The sequence below is a fragment of the Taeniopygia guttata genome, chromosome 12, assembly GCF_048771995.1.
Source record: "Taeniopygia guttata chromosome 12, bTaeGut7.mat, whole genome shotgun sequence".
Lineage (NCBI taxonomy): Eukaryota > Metazoa > Chordata > Aves > Passeriformes > Estrildidae > Taeniopygia > Taeniopygia guttata.
In genome coordinates, this window is record NC_133037.1 from 13,310,394 (window position 1) to 13,327,417 (window position 17,024).

Genomic DNA, 17,024 nt, shown 5'->3' on the forward strand with positions numbered 1-17,024 from the left:
CAGCTTCACAATGAACACCAGGTAGCTATAGTAGGAAAAGTTAATAAAAAGAAGCCTCTTATTTGCATTTTTCACTGCTGCAAGTGTAGTTGCCTTAAAGAAAAACCATCCTTAACACTTGACTTGCCATCATAGCAGTGAATGAACAATCATTTTTATAGCACCTCTCTACTCACAAGGAAATATTAATGAACATCAAAATTTTAGTACAAAGCTAAGATTATTATAACAGCTTTTCAATTATTCCCTAATAACTTGGTTATCTTTCATTTTGCTGTATTTTTCTCTTTAATCTAGCCTTCAATTTTTTCCCAATATGCCAATAACTAGGAAAAGTAAAAGCACCAAATGAACAATTTTAACTCCACCTGTTTTTCACTATCCAGTTTGTTGTCATGGTCATTTGGTATTGAGCATTACATCACAGTGCTTTGTTCCCATTCAGTTCCAAATAAGTAAAGTCACTGAAGTATCATAAACCTTCTAACAATTATATTCCAAAAAAAATCACAGGTAACTTTAAGATTGATGAAGCAAACTTCCTATGAGTGAAATAACTAAAAGTCCTGGAAAAATAGCAACACCTCAAGTGACAGCAGAATACACAAAGGTCTCAAAGGGGTTATTTGTGTTTGGCTGTAAAACTAAAATAACCACTGAACAGTGCAGGAAACCCTTCTGTGTCTATCACCTTGTGGGGAGTAAGATTTTTCCCATCTCGCGCATTGTGATATTAAAATTAACTGGATCCATTTACCTTTGTCACAGATAGAAACGAAGCACAAGTGGTATTGAATCAAAACCACAGCTCAGGGATTTTAACTTAATTCATGTTACAAATACTTCAAAATAAAATACAAAACATCCTGCCTGAAATTCAGTCAGGCAGAGCAGCATTAGGAAGGAAATGGTTAACAGGAATACCCTGAACTGATTTAAACCCAAGGTAAATAGTGAACACTGGGGAGAAGGCGGGGGGAGAAATGTTGCTTGCAAGGTTTTCCATCAGTAAGTAGATGACAAAAGGTTATATAATTGGTTTAATACTTTCAGTTTTCCATTTATCTTATGTATCTGACAGAGCAAAAATAGGACAATCTGTGATAGGATAATTGCATACTGAAGGGTAATTCAAACAGGGAATGAATATGATAAAAATCACACTGAACCAACGAATCACTAAGAAAAGCAATGAGACAGAAAGATAAAAAATCATCCAGAATATTAAGGGGGAGAAGGGAGAAGAGTTCACATGTGTTTAGTAGCTTCAAATAAGTTCATATGTTTGAAAGCATCAAGCAGAACCATAAAAAAAAAAAAAAAACCTCCACAAAAACTCATTCTTCTTGGCCTTTTCTACAAATCAAACACTTTACGTGCTATGAATTTTTGAACATTTTTCAGAGTGCTACATCTGCTAATACCTGAAGATGTATGTTTAGCCCAAAATGCTTTTGGATAAAACATTTTAATCAACAATAGATTTTGATGTGTACTTGAAGCAAATTCGCTCAGTGGTGTAGGGTAACAATTTGGGCTAATATTGGAACACATTTTCTGAGTCCTTGGACTTGCAGCCTCATGATCATGTCCCCATTATTTTTAAGGCTGAGGGATATTTTGTATGGTATTATTCATTTAGTACTTCCTCCAACATCACCACCAATATACCTGACATATTACTCTGAATTCTGCATTTCAGTACTCTTGCACAAGTTTCCATCAAAAGCTTATGTCAAAATTCAAGTCTTTTAGAGATAAGATCATCCAGTACCAGGATGGAACAGAGCTCTTAAGTGTAGAGGAGTTTTCTAATTCCCATCTCACCTCCCCAGATACGAGGGGAAAATTAGTTGTGATGAACCAAGGACAAAATTTATGCAAAACCTGCATTGTACCAAAGGATTTTGTACTTCTCAGGATGAAAATTACCAAGCACTATTTACTACCAGAACAGAACGGGTCACTCTTTATATCTCTAGCATCAAGAAGGAACAATTGATATAATTATGCAAAAATTAAGAGCTAAATTGGAAAGTACACTAAACAGATCATTTCTTAAAAGAAGTGACCCTGTCCAAACCATATTTTTAGATTCCTTTCCAAAGATGGAAACCTTCCAAAAAGGCTCTGGATTTCAGTCACTTTTTCCACCACTAAAATCCATTCACTCAAGATTACACGCATGGTTGGACTTCACGGAATTTGGGCTTGTTTTTACTGAGAGCATGGTGGTCTATATTGATCCTGTATTTTTTCCCCCCCTTAGATAAAATCACCATCTGTATGAAGAGACCAAACCTGTTCTAAACGTTTGTTATGAAGCTCTAATTGAGACACAAACTGCTCTTCCCCACCAGCACTCCTCCCCATGGAATTCTATTCCCTCACCAGCCAAGCGCGCAGCTCGCTGGTCACTTCTCACTCTAAACAAGTGCTGCTCCAAGAATGCTCTGTTCACATTATGATCTCAGGGGAGCAGTTTTCTCTGCAAAGAAACAAGAAAAAGGGTCCTCCCCCTTCCCCAAGTCAATATTCTTCAGGCTTCTGGAAGCTGTTGCACACATATTAAAGTGTAGTTTTTCCTCTGAAAAACACATTGTAAAAATAGCATTGCGGGGTTCCATGTTTATTGTCTTTCTCTGCTTCCCTGCCAAGTGAGCTCAGTTTTACAAGCTGAAATATGTTTTACTTCACTGCCAACCCTGAAAATTCAACCTCTTAAATGTAGCCAAATTCCTTCCTCCCTTTTGCACCATAACAAACAATACACGGCTGAGGGTGGAATTGTATCCTCAGTCACACAAAAGGAATCCCTGTCCCCGGGTGATACCTCCAGCTCCACAGTGCAGCCAGGAGGATCCTCACCTCAACTGAGCAGCTAAGTCTGGCTGAAATAGAGCAGCTGATGGTAAACAGCATCACCATAATGTCCTGTGAGTTTCCTGACGGGGTGATGCCACAGGAGTTAATATTCCAGGCAGTCAGCTCAATTTCAAGCAAAGAATAATGCAAAAGGAAAACTACAACAAGATTTTTTTTTTTTTTACTCTTTAGACCACACACATTACAATAAACTTCTATTTGATATAATAAAACATAAAAATCTGAACTTTTATTTTTATTTTCTAGTAAGTCTAATAGACACCAAAGATATTACAAGAGGATCAGATTCGAGATAGAAAAATACAACAAAAAAAAAGAAAAAAGCACAAAAATTTATAGACGTACAGAGAGTAGTCTAGTTATTCAGTGATCATTAATAAGCTTCCTGGAGAGTGATGTAGTACTTACCACAATTAAACTGTTTACAATTTGAAGTGTTTGCATCTTTTTCTGAACTAAAGAACAGTTATTGAATACAGATATGTTCCTGCAATACTATTTTTATAATAGTGAGCACTGATACAAAGTCTGCTTTGGTTGGATAGGTTAAAATCTAACATTTTAACCATATGCACTTAGGTTTTACTGCACACAAGTGATATTTTGAAAATTCATATTGGAAATTGGTAGTCCCTATCTCATTGCACACTCTTACATTTATCTATTGATGGCATGAGTAATTTAAATATATTCTCTTGAACACTGATCCTAAAATACTTCTGAATGCTTTAGCATTTCCACTTCAGCACCTTCAATTGCTAGTACAGCCTCCAGAGCAGAGCCTAAACTATTTATTTAGTTTTACATCATAGAAGGAAATAGCAGATTGATTTGCTGCTTACCCGTACGGCTTCAGACTTCTTATGAAACATTTCTTCCATATTCTTTGCTAACTTTTTCACAAGCTGAAGGCCATCAATTTCTTCTATTGCAACATCCTTCTCATATTCTTTGTATTTCTGGAAGAAGAAAAGAAAAATAGGGAAAAGTTACTCACAGGGAACCAGCTGAAATTTTGACAACTAATTATTCGTTTTATATTACACTTTTGCTGACATTCTTCATTTATCTGATGTTTATTTGCATGACAGCAGGCTGCTTTGTGCCAAGATGCTGTCATGGGGAGAGAACAACTGGATTAGAACCAGAAGTCCATTTAAAAAATAATAAAAATATTTATCTCATGCACTGTAGGAAAACGATAACTCTCCTTCACAATGTTTAAATTACTTTTCCCCACAACTAAACAAGAGCCAAAAGAAAAGTACCAAAAACCCCTGTATCTCCTCCAAAAATCAGTGATATGATTGGCAATCCCTATGGTTTAGCAACCTAGAATCCTCCTCCTGATCTGAACTTCCTGTAGATGGCTGTTTCACAAGCTTTATACAACACTTACATTAGGAGTACTCACTCTGCAAGCTTATCTAGACATGCTTAACTTTTCATGCAAAGAAAAGCCTAAACAAAGCACATCAACTTGAGCCTTCATCCAAACACAAGCACCAAAGCATCCTTTATCCAACATGATGAGCATTACCACATTTCACAATGTGAATAACTCTCAGAATACCTAAGCACTAGAAATATATTCAAAACAAGTTTTATCCTCTATTTTCTGCATACCAATTCTTTTTTTCCTCATCAGTGTTTATAAGGAAGCTTTGTAAAAATTAATTATTAAAATTAATTTAATGCTGAGAACATTCTTCTTCCCCACATTATTCCACTGCAGCCTGTACTGTATGCACTTCTGGCTTCCACTCTGGCCATTGTTTGCCTCTCTCTCTCTAAAACACACACAGCTGTGTTGAACTGATCAGTGCCCATCAGCAAACCCTTCACCTGACCACAAACCTGCACCTCCATGAAACAGGAGGGAGAAGGGAGGCACACCTGCTTCCTGCCCATTAGCCCCGTGTGCCAAAAATACCTCCCCAGCCTCTGCAGCAGACTCCTGGGACAACCCACAGTGTTCGAGTGAATAAAATGAAATGGTATAATTAAAAAAAATTATCATTAAAATTTGCCTGCAGAATGATGATTCTTATAGAACTCCAGAGAGACAATGGAGAACAAGGTGAACAAAAACAGTGGTTCAAAGCACCTAGATGAATAATAAAATGTTCAAACCAGTGAATAAACCAGGACCAGTTATGTGCTGGCTGGTGATGCAAGAAAGGACTTTTTTGTTAAGAGAATGCCTGCACATGTTGTACCCATTTCCCCCAACAAAACTAATTTTGAAGATAGACTGACACTTTGTACTTCCTTTAAACTTTACACTTCTCTGTAAAAACTTGTGTGAATGTTTTGATAATGTAACAATATTTAATAAAACATAATTTGCAGACAATTTTGGAACAAAGTTAAAAATACAAAGGTTCAGTAAATATTATGGGAAATTTTTTAATATATGTAATTTCAGCAATAATTTCATTTTTCCACATTATTACCTGCCATTAATTTCTAGTTTGAGACCTTAATAGCAATCTAGCAACCTAAGAAACCTCAAACACACCCCTTGCATTTTACTCCCCCAAGGCAGGCAGGGAGATTTGGGTTTTTCTCCTCTTTGATCTGCACTTAGATAAAATCAACAGAGTTCTGATTTCAATTCTTGAAGTCCATTTATGCCATTACTAGAGATAAAAGGGATTTTTCTAAAATAGAAAAATACACTTTTTTTTATTCACTGGAGAAAATATCAGAACACAGTAGACAAGACAGGCAAATACAATTGTAACAAACACCATGATAAAATGCAGTAAATGATCAGTAAACTGAAAACACTGCCAGTTAATTAATGATGTCAATGTCTGTCCACATCCCACAGGATTTGAAGCTTTGGAGAATTTAAAACAAATCAAGTACAAATTTGAATCATTTATTTCCAGCTGCAGAGCTCATGTTCAACATATCACCTCCTGATAAAAATGTTTCCTTTAAACTTGACCTTTGGGTTTTTAGAAAGTGTTCTAAAATGCATCACTTGAAGAGACAGCTTTCAGGTCATCAGATTTATTGATTTAAGCTTTGCCATTGAGTGAAGAAAGCCAGGCAATTATTCACTGCATTTGCCTGAAAACTGAATGGAGCTGTTGAAATCCACAACATTTTCTAGGCGCACAGAACCCTACCACATGGTCTATTAGGCTCTTGTGAAAGCACATTAAAAAGCCACACTTCTCAATGGTGAGTAACTGGTGCTTTTGAACACTAAAAATAACTTGCACTCAAAAGAGATGTGAATGATTTCTTAACTGATAATTTATAATCTTATAATTATGCCAGTTCATAGTAAATAAATGCATTTTTTCATAATTCAAATGCCCAAGTTCCAACACAAAAGAATAAATGGGAAGAAACCGAAGATATTATTTCAGATCTATTTGAAAAGACCACACATTTTGCATGATCTGCAACTCTACTTAGTTGCTGGAAACCTTCAAGAACATTTGCAACAAAACTAAGAGAGCTTACGTGGTCTGCAAAACCCTGGCAACCAAGAGGTTTATGTATTACATATTTTATATTTGAAATTCCACTGCCATTAAAAAAAAAGCACTTCTATAATTTTATCAGCCATCATCAGAATGTTCCAAAACAGGAAAATTATGTGGTTGGAAAAAACTTCCAGCTGTTTTTCTCTCCTGGTGCCTGGAGGGGAGAGGTGCCAGCCTGACCTGGGTGTGTCTGGGCCCTTGGTGCTCATTCTGCAGGATGCTGGGGTTTAGATTCCACATATAACCCTGAACCTGATTTTATAGCAACTCTCAATGCAAGAAACCTGAACCACAGGATAGTGGGGAAAAAAAAACCAAAAAAACCCAAAAAAGAACAAAACAAAAAAAACCACCCACAATAAAACCACAACAAAGGCCATCATTAATACTGCATTCTCTTCCTTTCACTGCAGAGGTTGTCTGACCTCCGGGCCCTCATCCTTTCCTCATCACTAAATTTTTACATATTAAAATTTAGTTTAAGTTTCAATAAATTAAAACAGCAATTACATAGTCCTTCTGAATTAAATTTGATTTTTTTTTTAATTAAATTATTATATTTTGATGTCATCTTGAGAAATCAGCGTGGCACTATTGTTCCAGTTAAGCAAAATGAGTAGCAGAAAAAACCAAGCTTTTGGGCCAGGCTCGCCTTTATACTCCAGACTTGCAAACTACCTTGTTGTACTGCTGCTATGAAGGTGCTCATACAAGCAGTGCCTTCAATTACCATTTCCCTTCTCTGTAAAAATAATGAAGCTGATGACAAAGTTGTTATTTTGTTTTACTTAAAAAAAAAATTCAACCCTTAGGCTTTTTCAATCTTCCCTAATTTTACTTCATTGAGAGATACTGATAATTCTCATAATTTGTAACATAGGCAATAATACATGTGTATTGTTATTAAAAAAAGAGAAAACAGCTCTAACTTTGCTAAAAACAATTGACTTGCTAAAAAAAGTGCATGACATATTAGAGGTATAGTTGGAAATTTCTTCTGATAAATGAATTTCCAATTGTCTAGAAGATGAAGCAGGTACAACTTCTAATTTGCTGCATGATAAAAAAAAAATACTTGAAATGCTGATTCTGTCGACTTGCAAAAATCAGCATTTGGTAAGAAATTCTCTAGAGAGACAAGAACATTTATCATTTGAGAAAGCCCACAAAAAATACATTATTTCTTCAGTATCTGTTTTGCCAGATCATTTCACATAAGCACCGGGGAAAGACAGACAGTATTTCACTGTCAGAACCCTTAATGCTTTTATGTTTTTCATTGTTTAGGTGTGGGGGTTTTTTCCTTGGTAAATGATCATCTAGAAATAACAAACCAAAAAGCTATCTGTACAAAACTCAGATCAGAAGTGTTTAATGCAATCTAAATACTTGGCACTGAAAGAACAACACAAACACACACAAACCAAGAACAAAAAAATAGCAAATAATCCCCCCAAACAAGCAAAACCAAAACAAAGTTAAACCACAGCAAAACCCACAGAGTTTGAGTGACCAAGTCAGGAAAATAAGTCCACTCCTGAAGCAAGACTGTTGGCTACAGCACAAATTTTTTCCCCATTTTTTTTATTCTAAAGAGAAACATGGTCTTTGTGCTCCTATTTGTATCTACTTCTATCAAGTCTTATCAAAATCAAGATATTCACCTTTGTGCTGTAAACAAAAATATTTCAAGTTACTTACATGTGTGTACACCATCCTTAGTCTCAGTCTTTCAAAAGGGCTCTGGTTTCTTTGTACATCTGCAGAACACTACCCATTTATGATGAAAATTCTTCCCACTCCCTGGGATTTTCAGAGCCAGTAAATACCACTACCATCCTGATTAAAGAAAGGAATTCGACAGGAATCTTGCAATAATACTCTAAAAGTCATCTCTCTGTGCTGCCCATTTGGAGCTGTTAGTTGCCTCTGAGGTGCATTCGTAGCTCTACTGCACACACTTCACAAATGTTGCTGGTTGAGAGATTTTGTAACAGGCATGTTAAAACTATATGTGCATATATACATTTTATGTTTTATAATGAAAAAGCAGAACCAGCACGCAAATGGCAGATCAAATATCCAATCTATCCATTGTTTCCATGAAAAAATTAAGTGTGTGTTTACTCCACGCCATTTTCAAAAAACCACTTTCAGATGTTCAAGCCTCAACATTGTGAATGTAAAGAGAGATTGCAGAAACATACACTTTTGATTAAATCACCAACTTTTGATTTCAATTAATATCTCTGGCCCAGCAGAAAGGCTGTGCTATGCAGTGCTTGAGCTGTTTAAATTTGCTTCACTCCCTCTGCCATGCAAGCCCTAACACTGACTCCCTTCAGAGAGCCAGTGCTGGACTGAAGGGCCACAGGAGTTAATAAACTTATTAGAATTATTTTGATTCTATATTTGAGATATCCCAACAATCAGATGTAATTAATGAGACTGAAAGGCTGCAAAAAGCTTGCAGCTGATAGATTTGCAGCTGTTGAAGCGGTTTCTTTAGTTACAGAGTCAAAAGTTATGCCTCAGACCTGACCGTATTCTTTACCCCTTAATGCATGAATTTATCACTGAAGTTGACTTTCCTAGCTGAAATAGCCTTGAATTTTTATGTCAAATTCTTTTAAATTGTAGAGATCAGAAGGCTGATAACAAACTACTTTTCTATGCATAAAGAAATTAATTTTTCTTTCAATAATCTATTCTTCATTGCAATCTAACATTACATCCCTTCATTTTTCTTTGCTCCTCTTAATGTATAACAAATTTTATACTTTTTTTTTCCTTGCACAACAGCACAATTTTTTTTTATTGTCATGTATTCAAGTGTTTTAAAAACACCTCTTCCTCTTTGCACTTTATATAGGTTTTGGATTTATGGGCTTCCTAAATTATAGAACCCAAAACCTGCCATATACATGGAGCAAACTCAAAATGTCTCATTAGTTGCTGTCTTACCCCATTAACAGTTCTGTTGAAATTGAAAAAGCCTATGCACAGAGCAGGGACTATAACAAAACATGGCTTTGGGCTTTGAATCAAAATAAATATAAATTACTCTTCATCTGGAAAATTTATCACAACATTTTATAAGACAATATCCATCTTCAAATTGATGGGACAAAACCAGTGACAATTCCAACCTTATTTGGCATGAGCTCTTGCACTGCTCTACCATATAGCACACATCCCTTCTGCATGTGGGAGATGGTAGAGCAACTCCCAGGAGATTTAAAATTATCCAGCACAGCCTCTGAATGCCTCATTAGAGCTGAGGGGTCACTAACCATGTATGCACTGCTGGAATAAACCCGACTGGAAGCCAAATAAAAACCCTTCTCCAGCATCACATGCGCATGTGAGGGGGAGGCTGAGCTTTTCCACTGAGCAGAAGGGTACTCAGATGGCACAGGCACAGCAGAGATATCAAATACAGATGGTGCACTCCTCCGACAGACTCATCTGTGAATCTCTTATTCCTACAAGATTTTGTATTTTCCCCTTATCACACTGACCCCGTGGTGGGCTGGTTTTGTTAGAATGCCACTGTTATGCTGCTATCTGGTCCTCCTGATCCTAAAATGTATTCATTCAGTGGAGCAACTTTAACAAAATAAACAACTATGGTTCTTTTATTTTGTTGTTGAGCAAAATTTTAGTTCAGAGTTGGTAAAATATTAAAGACCTTATAAAGTATGTATCTATCAAAATCTCCAGGTAGAAGAGTATATTGGGCTATTCTTAAATCCAGTGATGTACCCAACACTACACAACAGCTCAGAACTACAAAGAGAACAAGCTTTCTTGGTTATTCTTCCAATGCCCTGCTCAATAAGCCACAGTCAGCTTTGTTAACTTCCTTTTGATCTGTGTGGCAAGATGAATCACATCAGCACACTTCTCCTCACCTTGACATTAGAGAACTCCTTAGTAATTGAGAGTTTGTGTTACACCACATTACACACTCCTATTAACCTTTCCTGAACCTCTTTGTGTTGATGAAATCCATCAGCAATGCCCAGTGTGATGGCACACTCATTTTCTGCAGAGAAATTCTTGCTCACTTCATCAAACAAATCCTAGGAGCTCTGGATTAGCCCATTGGATTTGACTCTCACACACACTGGTGTCTGAGGAACTCCTGTTGCCTCAATGTCCAGTTTGGTTACTTCACAAAATACACTTTTAAAACAAAATATTGGAATATTTCTTGCATACTACTTTACTGTGATTAGCTACTCAGTGCTGTTCCTGGTGTGTTATAGCCAAAGATCAGCTGTCCTGAGAAATTTGCCATTATCAGCAGACTTGACAAGGATAGTTACTGCTTTCCTTGCAAAATAACTTTACACATTGAAATCACTTCAAGGGCACTGTACCCCCAGCATATTTAATCTTTACAAAGATATTTACTTCTGACCTATTTTTACCTCATGGCTATATGTAAATGCCACAAAACCAAATCCATTAAAGCATTAAGCTGAATGATCATCAAAACCAAACAACCCAACTCCTGATTTAGCAACATTGCTCTGCCCCATCTGTGAAATGCCACACAAGGTGTCTCCTTGAACCTTCCACAACTGGATATGTTTATGTCTACCTATATATAAACATATATAGCAACTATATAACTGAAAATACCATGTAACGAGCATTAATTGGAAGGGTCTTCAATACAACCATGGTTAAAACGGCTGAGCTAGGAGAGGAAGACAAAAGCTACTCTACCACATCATAAATACAATTTTCATTTTACAATTTTACTTCTCATCATAAATACAATTTTAGAAAGGCAGTCACATTGGGGATGCATAAATTATAACATCTAATAAATAAAAAGATAAGGAAACACACTCTAGGAGGTTCAAATGCTTGCTCTCTGAGATCGATTTGGTATTTTAACTTTTACCCGAAGTAGCTAATGAAAAGAAAATCACCACAAATAGGTGATCCAAATAACTAGTTAGGCAATCTAACTCCAAGCAAACAGAAATTGGAAACACATTCCTATCTTTAGGTTGCTTTGGTCAGTGCTAACCACAGTAACAAATGTTTGGCAAGGTTTGCCTGGCTGCTGCCTGCAGAGCCCATGGCAGAGGCACCTGGGAGTCCTTCACAGGAGGGTCATCATCTCACCAGCTTTCCTGAATATGAATTTAATCATAACTGAAAATAGCTGAAAAATCAATTATTGTCTTGCAAATTCTTTCAGACATCTGAAACATCTCCACAGGCCAGTGAGGATGTTTCAAGAGCTAGTTAACAAAGGCTATTAAGAGCTGCATTGGAAATATATTTCACAGAAGCTGTCTAAACAATTACCCACACCTTTGCTTCTATTTTAGAAAAGAACATAAAGCCCTTATTTAAACTGAAAGAGAACATTCTGGAACTACCCTGGAGACTCTTTTTTCCATAAGACTATTCTGGATACTCTTGAAAACTCACTACAGTATTTCACAAGAACTGTTTTACGTGAGGAACAAAACACCTATCAGTATAAATCTGCTTGATTTAAGAATTAAACACCATCCAGAGGCTGTGTTCATCCAAGGCAAAGCCTCTACTATATTTTCAGGTGAAAGTAAGTAGATTAAAGGCATGAACAACTAATCTGTACCTAACACGGAAGCAATCTGAGAATGCAATCCTTTCACCCTGGACACTTACTCTAAGCCACTGAAGATTCAGAAGTAGGTAACCTGACAATTCACTGCCATCACCAATTCTCAGCAGGGATGAGATACTACAACATTTTCTTTTGTACACAAAATTGCATTAGTCTTTTCCAAAAGCCTCTATGGTCTCTGGAAACAAGAACAGCCAAAAGAGACAACTTAATTTGTGCTGTAAGGTCACAGGATACAACCACAAACTAATTTTTTTTCAATCAGACATTCTAGTAATTTTGTTTTTTCTCTTTACACTCCTCTTATTATTGAATGTCTCTTTCTCTCCTTACTCTTCCTCCTTGACCCATGCCTGCCTTACACCAAGCTCTTCTACCAGGTTTTTCTATTTCTATAGACTTTTTTTAGACACCACTTATTTTCCATCTAAGAAAAATTACACAATTGGCTTCTCACCCTTCATAGTTGCCACTAAACGAGCAATAAAATAAAATGAGCAGCCAAGAAAACTTGAAATAAAATGGAATGTAAGCAGAAGAAAAGAAAAAAGGAAGCGTGTTCCAAGACAAACCTATGCTTAGTAATATCCATGCCTTTTGAGAAGGTCCAAAAGCACTGCTTTTAAGAATCTCTAATGGCTTTTGTTCCTCAGAAAAAGAAACACAATCTCCTCAGGACACAAATTATGTTTTGCAATGTTCTCTACCATGAACATTCATCTGTTTGGATACGATACCTCTAAACCATTGTGTGGTACCTTCAACATTAAGTCTTAAACAAGCTTTATATTTCATTGTTTGTCACTCTGAAGGACATGGCATTGATTCCTGCTGCTCTGGCTCATCATTGCACTTTTCTGTACGCACCTGATAAAAGTATTTCTATTGATTTAAGGCTTCAGAGAGGTGTCAGAACACTACAGATCAAAGGGGAATTTTAATAACAAGAAAAAGCATAACATCTGAATACCTAAATTTGGGTACATAAATTTAGGCGCTCAATTCTTCAGTTCATGACTGAACATTAAAAATTACTATGTTTTCAAAAATCTGGACTCTCCTCAGTTACATCAAAGCCAGCATCATCAGTCTATTCTCAGCATCTGTGAAAGTCAGACCACCTGCATGTGGTTTGAGTGCAGATTCCTTGAAAAGAAGTCAGTAAGTTGCCCATAAAAAAAGAAAAAAAAATTTGGGAACCTAACTATAGCATTTGGCACTGCCTGGAAGTGTGAAAACATATTTGTGGTTTTGCCACACAAGCTAATGCTTTTCACTTCCATATGTGATTCCCAGTCACTTATAAAACTTCAAAGACAGAGCACAGGATGCCCAGCCTTTCTGTATCCTTCTAGAGAGCAGTATATCCATCATGATTTCCTTCAAACCTTCACAAAACAAACTGGTGAACAGACAAGGACAAACAAAGGGTTAAAGTTCAACTGCCAAACCACCCTTAATCCAATATTTAATAACTGCCTTTGAAAGGCTGTAATATGATATAAACTAATGCCCTGTACAGCAGAACTTGTGCAGATCCTTTTCTCTCTGGACCATTTAGCTGTGAGAGTCTTAGATTGGCATCTGGCATGCTGGCTGTCAATATGTTTTTCCCTCACAGAGTTTTTTCTCTATCACACTTTTAAAAATGACACTTGAAACCTCACTAAGGAAAAGTCCTGTGCTTCAAAATCCCAGCCAGAGTTCTGTTTGTAGCACTTTCTTTGTGGTTTTTTTTTTATTTGTTTGTTTTGGTTTGTTGGTTTTTTTGGGGTTTTTTTTGGGAGGGGGTTGTTTGCTTGTTTTAGGGGTTGTTTTGGCTGTTTTGAGCTTTTTATGGAAATTGTATGAATACTTTATACAGTAGTAACCTTTGCAACATATCATACCCACACATAGGTATTCCCAAACATCACTGCAAAGAATAAATAAACCCTGAGCAATTTCAAATGTTGCTGAGAGGACTGAAGTACAGCAACCCCAATTTGCCTTTATTTCCTCCAAAACTGAAAACTCAAGCTGGTTTTATTAATTGTACATAGCTGCCTAATGATATCACCTTCATCAAAACCTATCATTCAAAATGAATCAGATTTAGACCCTCTACTCAGAAATTTGTGTAGTCTCTCACCTATATTACAAACCTATCCTTTTTTCCTCTCTCAAAAATCCCACAAAACTAAACAACAAAATAAATTGGCTACCAAGCCAGAGAAGATTTTTTTTTTTTTTTGTGTACCCACAAGTTAGTACCTGATCAGATTGGAAGCATTTCAACAAACCATCAGCTTAGTTCTGTTTTTGAAAATATAAAATAAATTTGCCCAAATTAAATCTGAAGCAAACCTATTTCAAGATAAAATTCAGGGCACATTTTTTTCTACTATGTAGAGAGTTTTTTGTGTGCAGTTAGCAGTAAAATACCAACACAATACAAACATGGGATGCTGGTCACAGCACATGTCACAGCTGAAACGGCCACAATACACAGAGCACCCCATACAATTTCAGAAAGCTTCAGCCCATACAGAGTAACACCACTTCAGAAGGCTGCAAGGGTCTGCCCTTCTTGTTCTTCAACCTTTTATCCCCTCATGTTCCTGCAGTGCCCCTGTGTGCCCTCTGTTCCCTTTGGTGGTTGCTCAGAGCACCTGGGCACTCCATGGCTCATTGCTGCCAGTGCTGCTCACCTGCTTCTCACAGCTGTGCCCACTGGGGATGGGGCTGGGCCCCACTCCCAATCAACACAAACTGTGTGCCTACAGATGCTTATTCAGCTTTTTTCTTATTCTCAAAAATAGCAGAAACTTTTTTTGTAATTTAGGAATTCATTACATTACCACCAGAGATCATCTCACAAAAAAAATGTGTATTGCCTATAGTAGTACCACAACAGATCATCACCCCAGTATATAGAAATAAACCATCTAACTCCAGAGTCTGTAATAGACTGCACAAACAAATACATTTATCAGAAAAAGCCAAGTGCTTTGGCACTAGAAAGGACCAAACAACAGCTTTGTTTTGCTTGGTCAATAAACCACTATTAATGATAATGTATCTATGAATTAAAGATGCATCAATCTGCATAGCAGAGAATAGAAGCTATGAATAACAGCCAAATCAATACTATGAAGTTGTAAAGAATACAGTGTGCTCTCCTTCAGGCTAATGGTAATTAATTTACTTTCCCTCCCTTCACACATGAGAGGAAGCAAGCAGAAGAACATGGAACTCACATAAAAAAAATTTAATTATAAAATGAACACATATTGTTATCTTCTTACTGTATCTTTTCTGTTCATACATTTAGAGCACTTAAAAAATATTAATTTATTTGCACATAGAAAAAACAGCTTGTGTTTTTGGGAGCATATGCACATACCAGCTGATATTTTCAAGTACTGCAATTTGAAAATTTGTTTCTTAAATAAAAGATCTTGCTCTGGTTAGGTTATTTGTTAGTATAAATGACCAATGCCTAAAGTTACATTTCTGCAGCACAAATACTCTCCTAGTGAATGTACCTCTAGAAATGTTCTAAGTCTTGTGTGGTTCAATATCCTATAATGGAAAGCCTTATCACCGAAAACTACATTTGCTTATGCTGCAGCTTAGGGTTTTTTAATTCAACTGCACTGTTAATTAAATAATGCCTTTCTTTGCAATTGCAAAAAAAGACAAGGTTTAAGTGATCAGCATCTAATAGAGGCATCCCCTTCTTAGGAAAAAAAAACATATTTGGAGGTCCTGTTAATCTGATGGACTGTCTGTGGACCAGCAAGCTTCTAGGAGAGGAAACAAAATAAAGTTACTCGTTCTCTGGTTTTAAAGAGAGTGCTGCTGCTTTCTAAAGAACAGAACTTAAATATTCATTGTGTTAAGGTTTTTCTAAGTACTGTTTTTGTATATAGTACACCTTAGGCTGCTGTTATTAACAGTGCATTTTCACAGACATGGAAATTAAAGTTTCCATTTTTAAAATATATCCTTTGTGACAATGTTCAGCAAACTGCCATAAGCAGACTGTAACTATTTCATTGCTTAATAAAAATACACAATTTCACTGAACCTCAGAACATCAAACAAAGGCACCACAATCACAGGTCATTGCAAGGCAACCTATTGATAAATTCCTCAGTGAGTGCCACAATGAACTGACCTTGGTGAACTGCATTCGGGCCTCTGAGCAGCAGAGTAATTAACATATACTGAAGTTAAAATCACAAGTGGTGCTATTAAAGAAGGCAGAACAAGTCAGCACATAAAGATAACTCTCTGTGAATTAGGGTCTCAGTGGTCATTTCACATCCTTCCCTGGTTCTGTAAAACTGCTGCCCCCAAACACAGAAAAGCTGAGTTCCGAGTGTGAGCTGACCTTGGGCTTTTCACTGTGCAAAACACTCCAAGTGGGGCCACATCTCCATCTTGTGAGCTTGCTGAAAGTTCTGCTGTGAAACAACATAATGCAAATAACCAAGGGAAAGGTACTCTCAGTTTCCAACATCAAATTTTGTCACATTAACCTACTGAAAATTATAATTATTTAGATCCTCTTTAAACTCTACCCTGCACTATAAACACCCTTAAATTTACTTTCCCTTTTTCACAACAACATAATTTTTCCCTTATTATCACAAACATACAAAGAATAGTGCACACTGATAAAATATAATTGTGGCAAGTGGACATTGTGTTTGCATTTGGAGGCATGGCAGAGCCTGTGCTGCCTGCACAGCACTGCCAGAGGCACACATCTGTTTGTGCAGTTCTAGTTCAGTAGTTTAAGGAATGAAGTATCACCTCATTACAGAACTGCCATGTATGAGTGAATTTGTGGAGCTTGCCCTCCTCACAGTCAGACAGTTCTAATCTCCTTGCAAACCACAGTGGCAGCACAGAGATGGAGTGTTAAGCTTATCAGGCCTCATCTGTACCATCACCTACTTAGTTAAACCCAGGCCATCCATTTCTCTGTCATTTCTTTGTTCCTG

General features: G+C 36.7%; 1 protein-coding gene across 5 annotated transcripts in view; it reads right to left on the minus strand.

Annotated features, from left to right (window-relative positions):
• CACNA2D3 (calcium voltage-gated channel auxiliary subunit alpha2delta 3) overlaps nucleotides 1–17,024 on the minus strand; it is a 386,651-nt gene that overhangs the window by 299,370 nt on the left and 70,257 nt on the right. For all 5 annotated transcript variants that reach the window (XR_005981759.2, XM_002192832.6, XM_072935079.1 and 2 more), the window contains exon 3: nucleotides 3,729–3,845. Coding sequence is in view for 4 of the 5 variants with exons in the window: in XM_002192832.6 (XP_002192868.2) it covers nucleotides 3,729–3,845 (117 nt within the window). In the remaining variant the exon portion in view is untranslated. The remainder of the gene's footprint in view (nucleotides 1–3,728; nucleotides 3,846–17,024) is intronic.